At 37.0% G+C, this 21896-nt stretch overlaps 1 protein-coding gene across 18 annotated transcripts in view; it reads right to left on the bottom strand.

The window, feature by feature from the left end:
- The window catches only part of CEP112 (centrosomal protein 112), a 422023-nt gene that overhangs the window by 317515 nt on the left and 82612 nt on the right, over positions 1-21896 (bottom strand). For all 18 annotated transcript variants that reach the window (XM_067714849.1, XM_067714863.1, XM_067714851.1 and 15 more), the window contains 2 exons: positions 1022-1176; positions 575-704 (listed from right to left, as the gene is read on the bottom strand). In XM_067714849.1, the coding sequence (XP_067570950.1) occupies positions 575-704; positions 1022-1176 (285 nt within the window). The remainder of the gene's footprint in view (positions 1-574; positions 705-1021; positions 1177-21896) is intronic.

Below are 21896 nucleotides of genomic sequence, written 5' to 3' on the forward strand. Positions count from 1 at the left end.
ATGGCATTTAAAGTTATGAAAATATAATACTGATGTAAAAAGAATAGGTATACAGAAAACTTTTTAAATTTTAATTTTAAAACCAAATCCACTGGAATATTTAATTCATGAAATATCAAGTAATTAACTATTTTAGTATTGAGGTTATAGGATTTTCTTTGCAGAAAGTTTCAATTATCTGACACAAAAGTGTGTGGGTGCCCCTGAGGGTGTCTGTGGGCTCATATAAGCATATGTGATGGCAGGAAAACTAAACCATAACCAAGATTTCAAAATAATAATAATAATGTATAGAGTTACTCCAAAATATGTATTATTAACACAACTGAACATTTCTTCTCGGATTTTTATGTTTCCTCCTTTAAAAACTTTGGTAATTAAAAGGGTTAATTTATAGCAGATTTTAGTTTATTAAATATTTGCGTTATGCTATATATTAGACACTTAGCATTAAATTAAGCAAAGGAGAGACTAATTTAAAGGCCAGATAGTAGTTAGCTTCTACTACCTTTGGCTATATGCTGAGTAAAGGAAATAAGTACTTTGTATGGACATCTACCAGCATCTATAATACCTTAGAAGTTGAAAGAGCATGTTCCTTTTTCAGAAGGTTTATATCAGCATCATATCTTGTTTGTAACAGTTTCATGTTTTGCTCATAATCATTTACAAGATGATCCTTCTCTTTATGCAATGTGTTGTGCCTAAAAGCAATCAGAGAATAAAACATATTTCCAATATATTTATAATCAATCTCTAAAATGGAATTTTTTAGTCAACCAAATCCAAATGCATTATCTTTCAATATATCAAGTAAGTATCCACATTTTTATCAACTGTTTTTAAACAGTATGCTTCTTATATTAAATGGTACTTTAAAAAATTTAACAAATGGCAGCATTTAGATTGGAAACCTCCCAAGTTAAATGCACAAGTGTGATTAATTTCAGCAGATAATTTAATAGAGTTAATATCAGTACTTTATAGCCACACCTGAGAGATATCTGACTTCAGACAATACCTTGCCTTTACTTCTTGTAATTCATTACATGTTATCTGGCAACATCTCTCAAGTTCCAATTTTTCTTGAATTAATTTCTGCTTCTGTAAATTACTGTTCTCTGCTTCTCCAGTCAGCTGCTGGACACGGGACTCCAGTTCTTTGATCATCTGGTTCTAAAATAATGGGTCATTGTTAAGAAAGCCTCTAACTTTATAACAATTCTGTATCATTAAATAGCCTGAAGAAAAAATACAACGTATGAGAGATAAGAATATGAAAAAACAAATGTATCATAAACCATACTAATAAAAACTAAACCAACCTCTAAATTAACCAAGTCTCTTTTTTAAAAAAAGGAGTGCTTTCTACCATAAAAGTAAGGCTAATGTGTTTATATGCTTTTAGCCATTCATTCATTCACTGAATAAATATTTACTGAACCCGGCACTATTCTCATCTAGGGACATAGCAGTAAATAGAAGAGGTGAAGTCCTTAGCCTCCAGAAAGTTATATTCTTATGAAACTTAATAAATCTGTATTTGTTAGGTGAGTATTCAGCAGTTATTTGCCCTTCATTTGAAGTTTTTAGAGAGTTTTTAAATTATAAAAGCAATGTAATAACATGTTCAAAAAAGAAACTCATAACCCAAATATTTTAATGAAGAGGTTATAAGTGACACATATAGTATCACATAAGTGTACAGGAATATTTTATTACATAGCTGCAGTGTTTGTGCACAAATTTTTCATTCATTTTTTTATTTACTTACCATTTTATCAAAAGCACTTCATTTTTCCACAGTCTTCAAAATTATCACATAATTAAATCATTTCCTTCTTATTTGATAGTTAAGTTGTGATGAATTTTTTATCTTTATGGAACTAGATAAAGGTGTTTACAACTAGGTACTTTATCTAAAATTAGGGTAAGCAAGCATTAGCTAAAAGGATAATCAATTTTCATTTTAATGATTACACTTCCAGTAATTAGAAAAGGTTAGGATGACGTTCCAGATAGTATCCTTTTATACTCATTCTAAGACGAACATTTAAAATAAAGTTTAAGTATTAAATAATATTACAGCCCCAACATCCTGTATTCATTTCATTCTTTTTTTAAAAATGTTTATTTCCTTATTAGTCATCCATTTTATACACATTAGTGTATACATGTCAATCCCAATCTCCCAATTCATCACACCACCACACCACCACCCCGCTGCTTTCCCCTCTTGGTGTGAATACATTTGTTCTCCACATCTGTGTCTCAATTTCTGCCCTGCAAAATGCTTCATCTGTACCATTTTTCTAGGTTCCACATACATGAGTTAATATATGATATTTGTTTTTCTCTTTCTGACTTACTTCACTCTGTATGACAATCTCTAGATCCATCCATGTCTCTACAAATGACCCAACTGCATTCCTTTTTATGGCTGAGTAACATTCCATTGTGTATATGTACCACATCTTCTTCATCCATTCATCTGTCGATGGGCATTTAGGTTGCTTCCATGTCCTGGCTATTATAAACAGTGCTGCAATGAACATTGGGGTGCATGTGTCTCTTTGAATTATGGTTTTCTCAGGGTATATGCCCAGTAGTGGGATTGCTGGATCATATGGTAATTCTATTTTTAGTTCTTTAAGGAACCTCCGTACCGTTCTCCATAGTGGCTGTATCAATTTACATTCCCACCAACAGTGCAAGAGGGTTCCCTTTTCTCCACACCCTCTCAAGCATTCGTTGTTTGTAGATTTTCTGATGATGCCCATTCTAACTGGTGTGAGGTGATATCTCATTGTAGTTTTCATTTGCATTTCTCTAATAATTAGTGATGTTGAGCAGGTTTTCATGTGTTTCTTGGCCATCTGTATGTCTTCTTTGGAGAAATGTCTATTTAGGTCTTCTGCCCATTTTTGGATTGGGTTGTTTGTTTTTTTAATATTGAGCTGCATGAGCTGCTTATATATTTTGGAGATTAATCCTTTGTCCGATGATTCGTTTGCAAATATTTTCTCCCATTTGGAGGGTTGTCTTTTCGTCTTGTTTATGGTTTCCTTTGCTTTGCAAAAGCTTTTAAGTTTCATTAAGTCCCATTTGTTTATTTTTGTTTTTATTTCCATTACCCTAGGAGGTGGATCAAAAAAGATCTTGCGGTGATTTATGTCAAAGAGTGTTCTTCCTATGTTTTCCTCTAAGAGTTTTATAGTGTCCGGTCTTACATTTAGGTCTTGAATCCATTTTGAGTTTATTTTTGTGTATGGTGTTAGGGAGTGTTCTTATTTCATTCTTTTGCATGTAGCTGTCCAGTTTTCCTAGCACCACTTATTGAAGAGACTGTCTTTTCTCCATTAAATAATATTACAGCTCCAACATCCTGTATTCATTTCATTCTTTCTTCACTACAATATGAATTAGGTACATAATTTAGATTTTGGTGCCATAACTTCCAAATCTGATCAATGGAAATAATTATGTCTAATGTAAAAATATGGTATGTAGATTAACTTTTAAAAGTATGTACAATTTCTAGCTCAAAGCCTGACACATTCAGATGCTCAGATTTCTTCTCTATACACCCGATTCACTTTGCTTCTTTGTTAGTGATGCCTCTGCTTTAGGAGTTTCTTTCAGAAGATAGTTTCAATTTTTCAATATATATCCTAAACTCCCCGTTTCCTAAATGTTAATTTACTGGAAGAAATAAAGAAAAGAATATTTCTTTTGTCTTCCAGTTTTAAATGGTGGAAAAAAGGTGATTTGTTTTCCTTCTCTTGGAAATTACCAAAGAGAGACAAGATATACTGGAAACATAAATGAAACTCTATTTAATAAACCCTAGGAGAGGAACTTATATTTCCGACTATGAAGAAGTAGCTTGCAACATGTCATGTTCCCACTGAGAACAACTGAAAACCCAAAAAGATACAGAAGAAATCTATTTGAAGGCACTGGAGAACTTCCAAGGCAGCTAGGACCTAGGGGGCCAGAGGAGGAAACACCAGAGAAGTGAGTCCACATTGTATAAGCTGCTTTTACCTTTGAGGCATTTTCCAATCTTGAAGGATGAGAATGGGGCAAGGAAAGCAGAGCAGAGCAGAGGAACCAAAATCCCTGAGAGAAAGGAGCTCCACACAAGCAGCTTCTCTTCAAAGCATTTGGCAAATTCTTAACATCTCAGGGCAGGAAGCCAAGAAACCAAGATAAAATACTCTGAAAAGCAGACTAGAGTTTTTGGCAGTGTCACTGTACTCAGGAGTAAGAAATCGTAGATTATTCAAGGAGGGCCCTTAGTAACATCACAGGCTTTCACTTGGGACCTGTGTTGATGGCTACAATTAGGACTGGAAATGAATCAGCAGAAGACCAAAGATTACAAAGACTTCAACCCAGCCTTGAGTCTGCTCAGTCCGTGAATGGATCAAGGTGAGTTATCTCCATACCAGCTGCATCTCAGAGTTTAGGGTGGAGCCTCTCTGGAGAAAGAAAACATCATCCAGAGCATTTATTATTTTTCATACACAATGCCTGGCATTCAATCAGAAAATACCAGGATTCCAAGAAACAGAATCCAGAGGAAAAAAACAGAAATAGACATGCATATGGTCCAGATATTGAAATTATAAAACCTATGAGGAATTTGTTATCTTAACTCAAAATATATGAGGATGGCCAGCAAAATTAAATGATCAAATAGAAATGCAGGAATACTCCAGGAGAGAATGACCTATGGCTGGAGATCTTAGAAACTATCATCAGAACACAGTTATCCAAACTAAGCGGCATGCAAATTATCTCTTCCTTGGTTCAGTGATAACATGTGCACAGGTTGTGGCTGGAAACTCTGAACCCAACCGGGCATGAAAAAGAAGAAAGAAAGGCTGGACTGAATGAAAAATCATACAAGCCATATTTTCTGGAAACAATCTATGGCTAGGGCAATTAAGGGAAAGAAATGACATTATGAAAAGCATTACTGCAGCTATTGAGCAATAAATGCTCAAAGAATTCTCTCACATACATCCCTGCATAGTAAGAAATTCACACTATGATGGAACATGGCCCTGGTCCTATATACCCAGACACTGTCTTCAAATAACTGGCCAAGGAAGAAATCTGTATATTGAAAGATGAGTAATAATCAGAAATGGGCCAGGAGTCTATCTATATAAATATATGGTAAGGAAATGAGAGGAAAAGCAGAAAAAACAAAAGACAAATTAAGAATATTCACTAAATAAAACCACTTACATGTGACAGATTAAAATCAATGCCAAATGTACCATAAGGAACATCTTTTACAATATGCAAAAAAATCACATATCCATAAAAACTTAGTAAACCTCACCTCTATAAAAAAATAAGTCAGAGAAAAACTGTAAGATCTCAGGTAGTTATATTGAGAGACAGGAAGTAATGAAACATGAATACACAGCTCTTAGGAAAAGGAAAACTAAAATGAAAATAGCTCCAAAAAAAAGAATGTTTAGGGGGGAGATACAGTTAAAAAAACAATTAAGGAAAAGCTTGTGGAAAGCAAGCAAACCAGAATGGACAAAAATTAAACACAAGAGCATACAACAGATGTAGAAAAGAGAAAAATGATAGTTCAAATTTACATCATTAGTGTACCTAAAGAAAATAAAACACATACTATAAGAAAACTGTACAAAGGGCACACCATAAAACTGACACAGATGAAAAATGCCACAGTTATGGTAAAGTTACTGAACTTCAAGGAAATGATCTTTTCAGAACGTTAATCAAATATCACTCTCCTGCTCAAAACCATCCAATGACTTCCCTTCTACTCAGAGAAAGAAGGGATTAGTATGGCTTCTCTGTTCTCATCTCCTACCACTCTCCCTTCTCTTTTATTAACCTTCATTTTTCTTTTTAGTACTTGTCACAAACTCATGTATTTCTTTGTTTTTTTATTGTTGTTGTTTATCTTCACCAGTAAAATGTAAGCTCAAGACACTGCTTTGTTCACTATAAATCTCTTGTTTCTAGGACAGTGCTTGGCTTGTAGTAAAGCACTCATACGAATTTGTAGACTCTCAATATTTTTTAAATTAAAATAGGATAATTGTTAAATTTTCAAAATCTCCATCCTACACATCTGTTCTTCATAGAATATACCAAAAAGCTTTTTGTGTGTGTTGTAAAAGGTAAAGATAGAACACAAGAAATTCGAAATAGGGATAAAGATATTCCCCCTATATTCAAATTATTTTTGAAAATGAGTTTTTTCTTTTTCTTAATGCAAAAAGAAACATGTGATCCTTATAAAATATTAGAAATTGTTAAAGAAACCAAGGCAAAGAGTATTGAATTGATACAAATAAGTAATTCTCCAGAATTTGCTAAGGAAAAAGGGTTTCTATTAGCCAGAAAAGCAGTCAGCCATCTTTCTACAATATGAATATTGAATACAGTGGACATGAGAGAAAAGAATAAAAGTACTAGTTATATGAGAAAGAAAAAAATAGGTGAGAGGAAAACATACCCAACAAATCAGAGAAGAAAGTCCAGGATGTTGAAGCAATATTTTGATCTCAGTTGTCTGTATATCATTATACAGAATAACAGTGATGAAAATATGTATTTTATATATATATATATAAAATATATATGATAAAATAGAAATAAAATAAGCAAAATAAAGTACATATTGTACATATACCTATACAATCTGCCCCTCTAATAGGCAGTGGCAACGCAACTGGGTATCATACGATTACCTTCTGACTCTTGCATTCCAAACTGCCCTGAACAACTCTAACCTTTTCCTTACTTTGCTCTTTACACCCATACCAGCAGTATAATGGTGAGTAATGATCAAATCATCTCATTCAATAATATGTACATGTAGTCTTTTTCCCATTTGAACAAATTAAACTGTCCATCCTGAATTTTATGATGGAAGACTTCTCTAACTCAACAAGATTATGCTTCACTTTTTATAACAACTCCTACTCTAGCACCATACAAGTATGAAGAGTGCACTCCCAATTACTTCATCAATAATACAAATAAAGAGAGTAACTCTCACCCAGGTATGCAAAGCTGTTTCAACATTTGAAAATCAATTAATGTAATCCATCTCATCAATGGCTAAAGAAGAAAAATCACATGATCATATCAATAGATGCAGAAAAAGCATTTGACAAAATCCAACACTGATTCATGATAAAAAAAAAAAAAAACTCAGTAAAATGGGAATGAAGGGGAATTTCCTCAATTTGAGGAAAAAATCTCTACAAAAAACCTACAGATAACAGTTAGAAGCTAGAAGCTTTCCAACTAAGATCAGGAAAAAGAAAAGGATGCTCTCTCTCTCACAACTCCTTTTCAGCATGAAACTCGAAATCCTAGCTAATGCAATATATAAAAAAGGAAATAAAAGGTATACTGATCAGGAAGAAAGACATAAAACTGTCTTTGTTCACAAAAAGATGATCATCTACGTAGAAAATCTAAAAGTATACATCAAAAACCTCTTGAAAATAATAAGACATTAAGAAATAATAAGACACTAGAGAATATTGTACTTAGTAAAGTAAGTCAGAGAAAGACAAATATTACATGATATCAATCATATGCGGAATCTAAAAAATAATACAAATGAAGAGAGGATCTATATACAAAACAGAAACAGACTCACAGACATAGAAAGCAAACTTATGGCTACCAAAGGGGAAAGATGGGGAAGGGAAAAAAAAAAACCCTTGGAAATAATAAGACACTATAGCTTGGCTGCAGGATACAAGGTTAATATACAAAAGTCAATCACTTTTCCTAGTAATAAACAAGGGGAATCTGACATTAAAAACACAACACTATTTACATTAGCACTCCAAAAAATCAAATACATACAACTATAACAAAATATGTACAAGATCTACATGAGGTAAACTACAAATCTCTGATGAAAGAATGAGAAAAATCAAAGAACTAAATAAATGGAAAGACAGTCCATGTTCATGGATAGGAAGATTCAATAATGTCAATGTCAGTTATTCCCAAATTGATCTACAGAGTTAATGCAATACCAATCAAAATCCCAGCAAGTTATTTTACGGATATGGACAAACTGCTCTTAAAGTTTATATGGAGAGACAAAAGACACAAAATATCCAATACAAAATTGAAAGAGAAGAACAAAGTTGGAGGACTGACACTGCCTACTTCAAGACTTATTATAAGGCTACAGTAATCAAAACACTGTGGTACTGTCAAAAGAAAAGACAAATAGATCAACGGAACAGAACAGAGAGGCCAGAAAGAGACCCCCATAAATACAGTCTGCTGATCTTTGACAAAGGAGCAAAGGCAATACAATGGAGCAAAGATAGTCTTTTCAACAAATGGTGCTAGATGGACAACCATGTGCAAAAAAAAAGAATCTAGACACATCTTAAAAACTATCTCAAAACAGATCACAAACCTAAATGCAAAATGCCAAACTACAGAAATCCTAGAAGATAACATATGAAAAACCTAGATTATCTTAAGTTTGGCAATGACTTTTTAGACACAACGTCCATGGCACAATGCATGAAAAAAAAATTGATAAATTGGACTTCATTAAAATTTTCTATTCCATAAAAGATAATATATATTAAGAGGATTAGAACATGGGCTTCCCTGGTGGCACAGTGGTTGAGAGTCCACCTGCCAGTGCAGGGGACACGGGTTCGTGACCCTGTCTGGGAAGATGCCACATGCCGCGGAGCGGCTGGGCCTGTGAGCCATGGCCGCTGAGCCTGCACGTCCGGAGCCTGTGCTCCACAACGGGAAAGGCCACAGCAGTGAGAGGCCTGCGTACTGTTAAAAAAAAAAAAAAAAAAGGATTAGAATGTAAGCCACAGACTAAGAAAACTATTTGCAAAAGACACATCTGATGAAGGACTGTTTTCCAAAATATACAAAGAACTCAAAATTTAACAATAATAAAATAAAAAACTAATTAAAAAATGGGTCAAAGACTTAGACACCTCACCAGAGAAGATGACAAATAAGCATATGAAAGGATGTCATATCACATGTCATCATATATCATGGATATGCAAATTAAAACAATGAAATACCACTACACACCCATTAGAATGGCCAAAATCCAGAATACTGACAACAAATGCTGACAAGTATGTGGAACAACAGGGACTCTCATTCGTTACTGGCAGGAATGCAAAGTAGTACAGCCATCTTGGAAGGCAGTCTGGCAGTTTCTCATAAAACATACTCTTACTATACAATCCAGGAATCATGCTCTTTGGTATTTACCCAAATGAGTTAAAAACTTGTGTCCATACAAAAATATGCACACAGATGTTTTGTCTTGTTTTAATTTATTTATTTATTTGGCTGCACTGGGTCTTAGTCGGGGCACACAGGATCTTCATTGCCTCATGCGGGATCTTTAGCTGAATGTGGGATCTTTTTTTAGTTGCAGCATGTGGGATCTAGTTCCCTGACCAGGGATCGAACCAGGGCCCCCTGCATTGGGAGCACAGAGTCTTAACCACTGGACCACCGAGGAAGTCCCTGCACACAGATGTTTATAGCAGCTTCGTATTCATAACTGCCAAAATTTGGAAGCAACTAAGATGCCCTTCAGTAGGTGAGTGGATAAACTGGTACATGCAGAGGATGGAACATTGTTCAACACTAAAAAGAAATGAGCGGGCTTCCCTGGTGGCGCAGTGGTTGAGAGTCCGCCTGCTGATGCAGGGAACATGGGTTCGTGCCCCGGTCCGGGAAGATCCACATGCCGCGGAGCGGCTGGGCCCGTGAGCCATGGCCGCTGAGCCTGCACGTCCGGAGCCTGTGCTCCGTGACGGGAGAGGCCACAACAGTGAGAGGCCCGTGTACCCCCCAAAAAAAAAAAAGATGCTGATGTAGAATCACATTTTTCAGGCTGTAACAAACAGTGTTGGAGGGGAATTCCAGAGTTTATAACTGCAGAATCAGAGAAGGAACAAACAGATTACCTTGGGTACAAAGAATATCTTCCCACATTGTGAACTCAGAGGTGGCACTCGGAAGACGAGGTTGGAGTTCTTAAAAGGACATGACTTGTAGACAGAAGTTATAATAGGCATTAGATTAGTAATTCAAGTTCTCAGTCATGGGAAAATGGGACAAACTGCACTTGTGGGATTTGGAACAAGAGAATGGGAGAGCAACCGGCAGTCTACTGGAAGATCCCGGAATGAGGCAACAATGGCCTGAACTCAAGTGGTAGCTGTGGAAACAGAAGGGGAGAGAGCAGGTCCAGGAAAATTTTCAGAGAAGTAAATAGTATGATTGAGTAAAATACTAAATGCAGGAGATGAAAAGTGGAAAAATCATAAATCTTCCAGGTTCAAAATCTAATATGCCAAGAGAACTGGCACATTCTTCCCCAGAAGAAATGCAGGCTGTGAAAAAAGAATCTAGTTCTATTACAAATACATAAAAGAATCTAGTTCTATTACAAATACATAAAAACCTCTTTGAAGGGGTAGCGGGAAAGGTGATGACCTACGCAAGTTTGAAATGAGTGGCATCTGTGAGACCAAAGGCAAAAGGAATTGCACGTAAGCACTGTTCCCTAGTTGACAAAGTTGGTTCCCATGGGGATATGGGTCAACAACTCTGATTATATCCATTTCTGTACACTGAAATTGAACAATTAGAAGATGATGGTGGAGGCCAAGTTTCCAATGTTGGATTGAGAATTTACAGAGGGGAGGAAAAGGCTAGAATAATCCACGTGGTAATGGTTTACAGTTACAGACATCATTAAGAGATTATGTTTAGCTTAATACAGATACAGATGGTTACATATACTAATGTTTATAGATATGCATATATATACAGGTTTATATATACGCAAATACTCTGTCTGGTGAGAGGACATAAAAGAAATGACACCCCAGCAGTAATAAGTACACACCCAGCAAACAGATCTTGGTTTCTAATACCATCTCCATATAACCCACATTGATGGGGTGGGTCAAAGGGGCAGAGGGGCCTCTGTAGGGTCTCCCAACGGCTGAAGCTGGAACAATTGAAGCAACAAAATAAAGGAATATTGGATTATAGTCCAGAGCATAAGATAAACATCCATGAGTCCATACTGATAAAAATAAATGATTCCATAAATTAACAGATGAGGGAGAAGAGACAAATCTCCCATGCAGAAAAACTCCAAATAATTTACATAGATACTCCACCCTCAAGTATGGAGAGTATAACTCGCCACTTCTTATGCACAGGCTGCACATAGGTACTTCCTTCCAAAGAGGACAGTATGGAAAGGCAGGGAGGGAATGCCTTCACGGTGGAAAACCTAACAAACACTACCTCAGCCAGATGATCAAGGTTAATATCCACAGTAAGTCATTAGTAGCATATACCCTTGATGTGATATGCCGAGAACAGCACTGTACCTCCGTGATCTTACTACCTCAACCCATAGCCCCAGTCTAATCATGAGAAAAACATGAGACAAATTCCAATACAGGGCATTATACAATATTCCTGACCAGTCCTCCTCAAAACTGTCCAGGTTGTTAAAAACAAGGGAAGTCTGAGAAACTGCCACAACCAAAAGGAACTTAAGCAGAAAATACAATGTGGTATCTGGATGAGATCCCGGAAAAGAAAAAGGGCATTAGGTAAAAATTAAGGAAAATGGAATAAACTATGGACTTCAGTTTATTAAGGTATCCTGTGGATTCACTGATTGTAACAACTGTACCAAAATAATGTAAGATGTTACAAAGAGGGGAAGTTGGGTGTGGGGTATATAGGGACTCTCTGTACCATCTTCTCAAGTTTGCTGTAAATCTAAAACTGTCCTAAAAAATAAAATCTATTTTTCTAAAAGGTCATCTTGTTCAAAATGATGAACTGGTGCTATGTGGGAGTTTTTTCTTTAAAATTGTGAGGCTGGGAGAAAAATTCTGGTGGCGACTATAAAATGACAAATCCTGGCCATCTCAGAGAGTGACGAGCTGCTGTATGAATCACCACATGCCACTAACGATAACAGTTAATAATAGTTAACACAACACTTCATGTGTCTAGGCCCTTTTGATACTCTTTAAACTTGATTCAGGTCCATGAATAGAATTCAGAGTGTCAGGGACTCTGAATGGAAAAAAATAGCTCCTCTTTATTTTCAGTCCCCTAACTAACTGACCTTCAGCATTTCCCTTTAACTATGAACACAGCCAACAACCAAGTTAGTATGAGCAAGACCTATGAATAACAGGAACGTAGATATTTCCATAGACCATGCAGTGTGGGATAATCACTAATATTGTTGGTCCTCCTCATTATTCATAAATTACAATAGTTATCAGGCCCACTGCTAAATCTTGAAATGTACTGCATTAGTTTAGAAGCATATGTATTACTTTATCATGGCTTTGATTTATTAATATTTTGATGACGGTAACTCAATGTAATTGCTTTGCAATCTCATATATTTTATTAAATTTTCAAATACTATTCTGAGAAGGGGTGCATAAACTTCACAAGATGGCCAGTGGCATCCATGGTACAGAAATGGGTAAAGAATTCCACTAATAAAGCCTAAAATCTCAACAAATCTACTCACAGACTTCGTGTGTCTAAACCCTGGTATGAAGAGAGCCCTGTATTTTACAGCTGTCCCCTCCCCAAGCATCTAAGAATTTTGCTATCATTTTCATATTTCTAAGTTCTAATATATTGTTTTAAAAACCCAGTGTTTAAGGGACTCTGTTTAAGACTAAATAATGAAGAATTATATATCTTATTTCAAAAGAACTTGGAATATTTCCAAGTAGAAGAGCAATGTAACATACTACTCCACACTGATTTAGTTATAAAAATGTCACTTTTCTATCAACATTATTTTGTGTTCTGTTTATCTAAATAAAATTAATACAGTTCAAAACTAAAAAAAAAACAAAATCCAGTGTTTACATGTTTAATTACTAATTTCACACAAGAAAATCCCTGCCAATACCAAAAGACATGAGTCTAATCATCTATACAATTGTCTGCTTACGATAAATGGCACGGAAACAGAATAAGACCCAACAAAAAAACAAAAAAGCCTGAAAGAACAAAACACAGGAACTCATTCTCCGTGACAGGCTCACCTTCCATCTGGAGACATGCCTTGAACTCCACCTTGTTTAACTGTTAAATCAGGAGCGGCTCAGCAAGATCTGTCTAGTTTGATGATTCTTAAATTCAGCGCTGCTGACAGACTCTGTCCATTTCTCTCTATACTTACTGTTACCTAATGACAAGGTCTGAATGCGAATGTTTAAATTCAACTTTCATTAAAAATATAATGAAGTTTCTCTAACAGTAACCTCTTGGCCCCAAAGTATCACTTTACTTTACATCCCAAATTGATAAAAATTAAAATTCCACTGTGAAAGCTATTACTCAATGATATTCAACTAATGAAATATAACAGTGCAGTAGGCATTTTAGACAATCAATATGTTTCATAAATTTCAACCCTAAAATTACTTAATGTATTTATTCACTTTTGTGAAAATTTAGGATGTTGAGATGATGAAAATGTATTTCAGATATAAATCTGGGTTTTGCTCATGGCTTTGAATATCATCACTATGCTGATTATCCAGAAAATAAACCCTTGGTTTTTCCCCCTAGTAAACCTGATCCACTTTCAGCCTTCTCCATCCCAGGGCACAGTAGCAGCACTTGGCAGTTCCCACCTCTTCACTGACACCCAAGGCCAAGCCGCCCACCTCTCCCTCCTGTACCTATGACACCAGCATCCTGCTTGGTCTCCCGGCTCCCATTCTTGGCCACCCAGAGTTTGTTCTCCGCACAGAGCAAAACAGATTCTTTAAAAATAATAGTCAGATGGAACCACTTTCATGTGCTCAATCCAATACAAATTCAATGCAAATATACCAGAAATTCACTGAACTGTATGAAGGATGGTTAACAATAACCCAATACAGGGTTTTCCCTGATTTGCCCACTGACGAATTTTCCTACCACGCTCCTTTCTGCTCCTTTCTGCTCCCAGAGCCCCGTCCGCACCGCCCCTCGCTCTTCTATGAACTTGCCGGACAGTCCCAGCTTTCGGATCTTTGCACAGGCCATTCCTTCTGCCCGAAACGCTTTTCCCAGAGGATTGCACAGCCCCCATACTTCCCAAAGGCGCTGTGTAAGCATCGCACCTTCAGAAGAAAGGCTCCCCAGCACCTGTCTGCAGCAGCGCTCGCCTCTGCTTTATTCCACATACCAGTGTTGCTCAACCTATTGCCAGGGCTTCCCTGGTGGCGCAGTGGTTGAGAGTCCGCCTGCCGATGCAGGGGACGTGAGTTTGTGCCCCGGTGCGGGAAGATCCCACATGCCATGGAGCGGCTGGGCCCGTGAGCCGTGGCCGCTGAGCCTGCGCGTCCGGAGCCTGTGCTCCGCAACGGGAGGCGCCACAACAGTGAGAGGCCCGCGTACCGCAAAAAAAAAAAAAAAAAAAAAAAAATTATTGCCATTACTTAATTAACTAAGAAGCCAGTTTAGATATTTTTCTTCTAATCATCCCCTACTATGAAATTTTAATACCACAGTCTTGCTGTTTATAAATTATGCCCGCTGGAGGGTCACAATCCATTATAACATCTAAATTTTGTAATCCCAAGAACCAATTTCCACCTCCTTGAGGATGAAATCACACCACTGATTTTCTTTGGAATTTTATTTTATTTATTTTTTATACAGCAGGTTGTTATTAGTTATCAATTTTATACATATCAGTGTACACATGTCAATCCCAATCTCCCAGTTCATCCCACCCCCACCACCACCCACCCCCACTGCTTTCCTGAAACGCTTGGTGTCTATATGTTTGTTCTCTACATCTGTGTCTCTATTTCTGCCGTGCAAACTGGTTCATCGGTACCATTTTCCTAGGTTCCACATATGTGAATTAATATACGATATTTTTCTCTTTCTGACTTACTTCACTCTGTATGACAGTCTCTAGATCCATCCACGTCTCTACAAATGACCCAAATGCGTTCCTTTTTATGGCTGAGTAATATTCCATTGTATATTTGTACCACATCTTCTTCATCCATTCGTATGTCGATGGGCATTTAGGTTGCTTCCATGACCTGGCTATTGTAAATAGTGCTGCAATGAACATTGGGGTGCATGCGTCTCTTTGAATTATCGTTTTCTCTGGGTATATGCCCAGTAGTGAAGTGGGATTGCTGGGTCATATGGTAATTCTATTTTTTACTCTCCATACTGGTCTCCATAGTGACTGTATAAATTTACATTCCCACCAACAGTGCAAGGGAACAGGGTTCCCTTTTCTCCACACCCTCTCCAGCATTTGTTGTTTGTAGATTTTCTGATGATGCCCATTCTAACTGGTGTGAGGTGATATCTCATTGTAGCTTTGATTTGCATTTCTCTAATAATTAGTGATGTTGAGCATGTTTTCATGTGCTTCTTGGCCATCTGTATGTCTTCTTTGGAGAAATGTCTATTTAGGTCTTCTGCCCATTTTTGGATTGGGTTGTTTGTTTAATATTGAGCTGCATGAGCTGTTTATACATTTTGGAGATTAATTGTTTGTCTGCTGATTCATTTGCAAATATTTTCTCCCATTCTGAGGGTTGTCTTTTCATCTTGTTTGTAGTTTCATTTGCTTTGCAAAAGCTTTTAAGGTTCATTAAGTCCCATTTGTTTATTTTTGTTTTTATTTCCATTACTCTAGGAGGTGGATCAAGAAAGATCTTGCTGTGATTTATGTCAAAGAGTGTTCTTCCTATGTTTTCCTCTAAGAGTTTTACAGTGTCCGGTCTTACATTTACGTCTTGAATCCATTTTGAGTTTATTTTTGTGTATGGTGTTAGGGAGTGTTCTAATTTCATTTTTTACATGTAGCTGTCCAGTTTTCCCAGCACCACTTATTGAAGGGACTGTCTTTTCTCCATTGTATACCCTTGCCTCCTTTGTCATAGATTAGTTGACCATAGGTGCATGGGTTTACCTCTGGGCTTTCTATCCTGTTGCAAAGATCTATATTTCTGTTTTTGTGTCAGTACCATATTGTCTCGATTAATGTAGCTTTGTAGTATAGTCTGAAGTCAGGGAGCCTGATTCCTCCAGCTCCGTTTTTCTTTCTCAAGATTGCTTTGGCTATTCGGGGTCTTTTGTGTTTCCATACAAATTGTGAAATTTTTTGTTCTAGTTCTGTGAAAATTGCCATTGGTAGTTTGATAGGGATTGCATTGAATCTGTAGATTGCTTTGGGTAGTAGAGTCATTTTCACAATGTTGATTCTTCCAATCCAAGAACATGGTATATCTCTCCATCTGTTTCATCTTTAATTTCTTTCATCAGTGTCTTATAGTTTTCTAAGTACAGGTCTTTTATCTCCTTAGGTAGGTTTATTCCTAGATATTTTACTCTTTTTGTTAAAATGGTGAATGGGATTGTTTACTTAATTTCTCTTTCTGATTTTTCGTTGTTAGTGTATAGGAATGCAAGAGATTTCTGTGCATTAATTTTGTATCCTGCAACTTTACCAAATTCATTGATTAGCTCTAGTAGCTTTCTGGTGGCATCTTTAGGATTCTCTATGTATAGTATCATGTCATCTGCAAACAGTGAGTTTTACTTCTTCTTTTCCAATTTGGATTCCTTTTATTTCTTTTTCTTCTCTGATTGCCATGGCTAGGACTTCCAAAACTATGTTGAATAATAGTGGCTAGAGGGCACATCCTTGTCTTCTTCCTGATCTTAGAGGAAATGCTTTCAGTTTTTCACCATTAAGAATGATGTCAGCTGTGGGTTTGTTGTATATGGCCTTTATTATGTTGAGGAAAGTTCCCTCTATGCCTACTTTCTGGAGAGTTTTTATCATAAATCAGTGTTGAATTTTGTCAAAAGCTTTTTCTGCATCTGTTGAGATGATCATATGGTTTTTCTTCTTCAATTTGTTAATATGCTGTATCACATTGATTGACTTGCGTATATTGAAGAATCCCTGCATCCCTGGGATAAATCCCACTGGATTATGGTGTATGATCCTTTTAATGTGTTGTTGGATGCTCTTTGCTAGTATTTTGTTGAGGACTTTTGCATCTGCATTCATCAGTGATATTGCTCTGTAATTTTCTTTTTTTGTAGTTTCTCTGTCTGGTTTTGGTATCAGGGTGATGGTGGCCTCGTAGAATGAGTTTGGGAGTGTTCCTCCTCTGCAATTTTTTGGAAGAGTTTAAGAAGGATGGATGTTAGCTCTTCTCCAAATGTTTGATAGAATTCACCTGTGAAGCCATACGGTCCTGGAATTTTGTTTGTTGGAAGATTTTTAATCAGAGTTTCAATTTCATTCCTTGTGATTGGTCTGTTCATATTTTCTATTTCTTCCTGGTTCAGTCTTGGAAGGTTATACCTTTTCAAAAATTTGTCCATTTCTTCAGGTTGTCCATTTTATTGGCATAGAGTTGTTTGTAGTAGTCTCTTATGATGCTTTGTATTTCTGCGGTGTCCATTGTAACTTCTCCATTTTCATTTCTAATTTTATTGATTTGAGTCCTCTACCTCTTTCTCTTGATAACTCTGGCTAAAGTTGTATCAATTTTGTTCATCTTCTCAAAGAACCAGCTTTTAGTTTTATTGATCTTTGCTATTGTTTTCTTTGTTTCTATTTCATTTATTTCTGCTCTGATCTTCATGATTTCTTTCCTTCTACTAACTTTGGGTTTTGTTTGTTCTTCTTTCTCTAGTTCCTTTAGGTGTAAGGTAAGTTTGTTTATTTGAGGTTTTTCTTGTTTCTTGAGGTGGGCTTGTATTGCTATCAACTTACCTCTTAGAACTGCTTTTGCTGCATCCCATAGGTTTTCAATCATCGTGTTCTCATTGTCATTTGTCTCTAGGTATTTTTTGATTTCCTCTTTGATTTCTTCAGCGATCTCTTGGTTATTTAGTAACGTACTGTTTTGCCTCCATGTGTTTGTGTTTTTCACGGTTTTTTCCCCTGTAATTGAGTTCTAATCTCATAGTACTGTGGTCGGAAAAGATGCCTGATATGATTTCAATTTTCTTAAATTTACCGAGGCTTGATTTGTGACCGAAGATGTGATCTATCCTGGAGAATGTTCCGCGTGCACTTGAAAAGAAAGTGTAATCTGCTGTTTTTGGGTGGAATGTCCTATAAATATCAATTAAATCTATCTGGTCTATTGTGTCATTCAAAGCTTGTGTTTCCTTATTAATTTTCTGTCTGGATGATCTGTCCATTGGTGTAAGTGAGGTGTTAAAGTCCCCCACTATTATTGTGTTACTCTCAATTTCCTCTTTTATAGCTGTTAGCAGTTGCCTTATGTTTTGAGGTGTTCCTCTGTTGGGTGCATATATATTTATCATTGTTATATCTTCTTCTTGGATTGATCCCTTGATCATTATGTAGTGTCCTTCCTTGTCTCTTAAAACATTCTTTATTTTAAAGTCTATTTTATCTGATATAAGTATTGCTACTCCAGCTTTCTTTTGATTTCTATCTGCATGGAATATCTTTTTCCATCCCCTCACTTTCAGTCTCTATGTGTCCCTAGGTCTGAAGTGGATCTCTTGTAGACAGCATATATATGGGTCTTGTTTTTGTATCCATTCAGCGATCCTGTGTCTTTTGGTTGGAGCATTTAATCCATTCATGTTTAAGGTAATTATCGATATGTATGTTCCTATTACCATTTTCTTAATTGTTTTTGTAGGTCTTTTTCTTCTCTTGTGTTTCCCACTTAGAGAAGTTCCTTTAGCATTTGTTGTAGAGCTGATTTGGTGGTGAATTCTCTTATCTTTTGCTTGTCTGTAAAGCTTTTGATTTCTCTGTCAAATCTGAATGAGATCCTTGCCGGGTAGAGTAATCTTGGTTGTAGGTTCTTCCCTTTCATCACTTTAAATATATCGTGTCACTCCCTTCCAGCTTGTAGAGTTTCTGCTGAGAAATCAGCTATTAATGTTTTGGGAGTTCCCTTGTATGTTGCCATTTTTCCCTGTTGCTTTCAATAATTTTTCTTTGTCTTTAATTTTTGTCAGCTTGATTACTAAGTGTCTCAGCATGTTTCTCCTTGGGTTTATCCTGCCTGGGGCTCTCTGTGCTTCCTGGACTCTCTCTTCTCCTGGGACCCCTATAATGCAAATGTTGTTGCGTTTAATGTTGTCCCAAAGGTCTCTTAGGTTGTCTTCATTTCTTTTTATTCTTTTTTCCTTATTCTGTTCAATGGCAGTGAATTCTACCATTCTGTCTTCCAGGTCACTTATTCATTCTTCTGCCTCAGTTATTCTGCTATTGATTCCTTCTAGTATATTTTTCATTTCAGTTATTGTATCGTTCATCTCTGTTTGTCTGTTCTTTAATTCTTCTAGCTGTTTGTTCTTTAATTCTTCTAGGTCTTTATTAAACGTTTCTTGCATCTTCTCAATCTTTGCCTGCATTCTTTTTCTGAGGTCCCGGATCATCTTCACTACCATTATTCTGAATTCTTTTTCTGGAAGGTTGCCTATCTCCACTTCATTTAGTTGTTTTTCTGGGGTTTTATCTTGTTCCTTCTTCTGGTACATAGTCCTCTGCCTTTTCATTTTATCTGTCTTTCTGTGAATGTGGTTTTTGCTCCACAGGCTGCAGCACTGTAGTTCTTCTTGCTTCTGCTGTCTGCCCTCTGGTGCATGAGGCTATCTAAGAGGCTTGTGCAAGGTTCCTGATGGGAGGGACTGGTGGTGGGTAGAGCTGGCTGTTGCTCTGGTGGGCAGAGCTCAGTAAAACTTTAATCCGCTTGTCTGCTGATGGGTGGGGCTGGGTTCCCTCCCTGTTGGTTGTTTGGCCTGAGGCGACCCAACACTGGAGACTACTCGGCTCTTTGGTGGGGCTAATGGCGGACTCTGGGAGGGCTCATGCCAAGGAGTACTTCCCAGAACTTCTGCTGCCAGTGTCCTTGTCCTCATGGTGAGACACAGCCACCCCCTGCCTCTGCAGGAGACCCTCCAACACCAGCAGGTATGTCTGGTTCAGTCTCCTGTGGGGTCACTGCTCCTTCCCCTGGGTCCCGATGCGCACACTACTTTGTGTGTGCCCTCCAAGAGTGGAGTCTCTGTTTCTCCTAGGCCTAGTCCTGAAATCAAATCCCACTAGTCTTCGAAGTCTGATTCTCTAGGAATTCCTCCTCCCGTTGCCAGACCCCCAGGTTGGGAAGCCTGACGTGGGGCTCAGAACCTTCACTCCAGTGGGTGGACTTCTGTGGTATAAATGTTCTCCAATTTGTGACTCGCCCACCCAGCAGTTATGGGATTTGATTTGATTGTGATTGCGCCCCTCCTACCGTCTCACTGCGGCTTCTCCTTTGTCTTTGGATGCGGGGTATCTTTTTTGGTGAGTTCCAGTGTCTTCCTGTCGATGACTGTTCAGCAGTTAGTTGTGATTCCAGTGCTCTCGAAAGAGGGAGTGCTGAAATCACCCCACTTAAATGCATGTCTTACAGTGGCTTCTTTTTCATCCCACCACTTATCACTACTGGACACCTGTAGCTGTTCACTGGCTGTCGCCCCATGGAAACATGAACACTGTGGAAGGGACTTCTTGTTTACTACTTTGTCCCCAGGGTCCACTGCAATGCCTGGTCATGTTAGGTGCCTGGTAAATTTAACCTCATGAGCCAAAAACTACTTAGGCTTTTTCACTTTTATACAGCATGCTACATTTGTTGTTAACTTATACAATAGTTATGGGCTGAATTGTCTTCCTTCAAATTCATACATTGAAGTCCTAAGTCCTTAGCACCTCAAAATGTGACTGTATTTGGACGGTCTTTAAATAGGCAATTTAAAAAAATCATATATCTGATAAGGGATTGACACCCAGAATATACAAAGAACTCCTATAACTCAATAACAAGTAAAAACCAAACAACACAATCATAAAGACAGCAAAGAACTTGAATAGACATTTCTCAAAAGTTAATATACAATGGCCAATAAGCACATGAAAAGATGCTAAGCATTACTAATCATTAGGGAAATGCAAATCAAAACCAACCACTATGAGATACCACTTTGTACCCATTAGGAAGGCTATCATCAAAAAAACAAAAACAAAAACAACAACAACAAAAAAATAACCAGATAGGAAGAGGCAAGGAAAGATCTCCCTTTGGAGATTTCAGGGAGGGCAGGGCCCTGTGGACACCATGAGTTCAGACTTCTAGCCTCCAGAACTGTGAGACAATAAGTTTCTCTTGTTCTGAGATACCAGGTGTGTGGTCATTTCTTACAGCAGTCTAGGAAACTAAGATGCCTATCAAATTGGCAAAGTTTTGGTTTGTCTGTCTGTTTGTTTTTAATTAAAACACCCATTGTTGGGCCCAAAACGTAGAAGAATGGGCACTCTCACACACTTCCAATAAGAGTAATTTTATTATGTAGACATTCATTTTTTTTCTTTTTGACTATATCACTTTTCTAAATGTTCAATAATGAAAGTATATGTATATTTTTTTCCAAAAGAAAAAAATTTATTTTTAAATCCACTATCATCACCATTATTTAACATTTTCTGCAAGTTCTAGTCAAGGTACAATAAACTATAATAAAATATTTATTACATACATGTTAAGGGTTAAAATTTATGACATATACATTTATTCCTGAGTCTTTTATACAACAAAAGTATAAAAATTTTATGTGACAAAAATATAAAAGACTCAGGAAGAAACATTACAAAAGGAGTTCAAGAGACCCCTGGGTTTTATTTTATCAACTCGGAAAGCTGATTCTAAATGTATATGTAAAAGAAAAGGACTCAGCATAATCAAGCCCCTTCTGATGGACAAGGAAGAAAGGAAGAC

This window comes from Pseudorca crassidens, chromosome 19 (genome assembly GCF_039906515.1).
Source record: "Pseudorca crassidens isolate mPseCra1 chromosome 19, mPseCra1.hap1, whole genome shotgun sequence".
NCBI lineage: Eukaryota > Metazoa > Chordata > Mammalia > Artiodactyla > Delphinidae > Pseudorca > Pseudorca crassidens.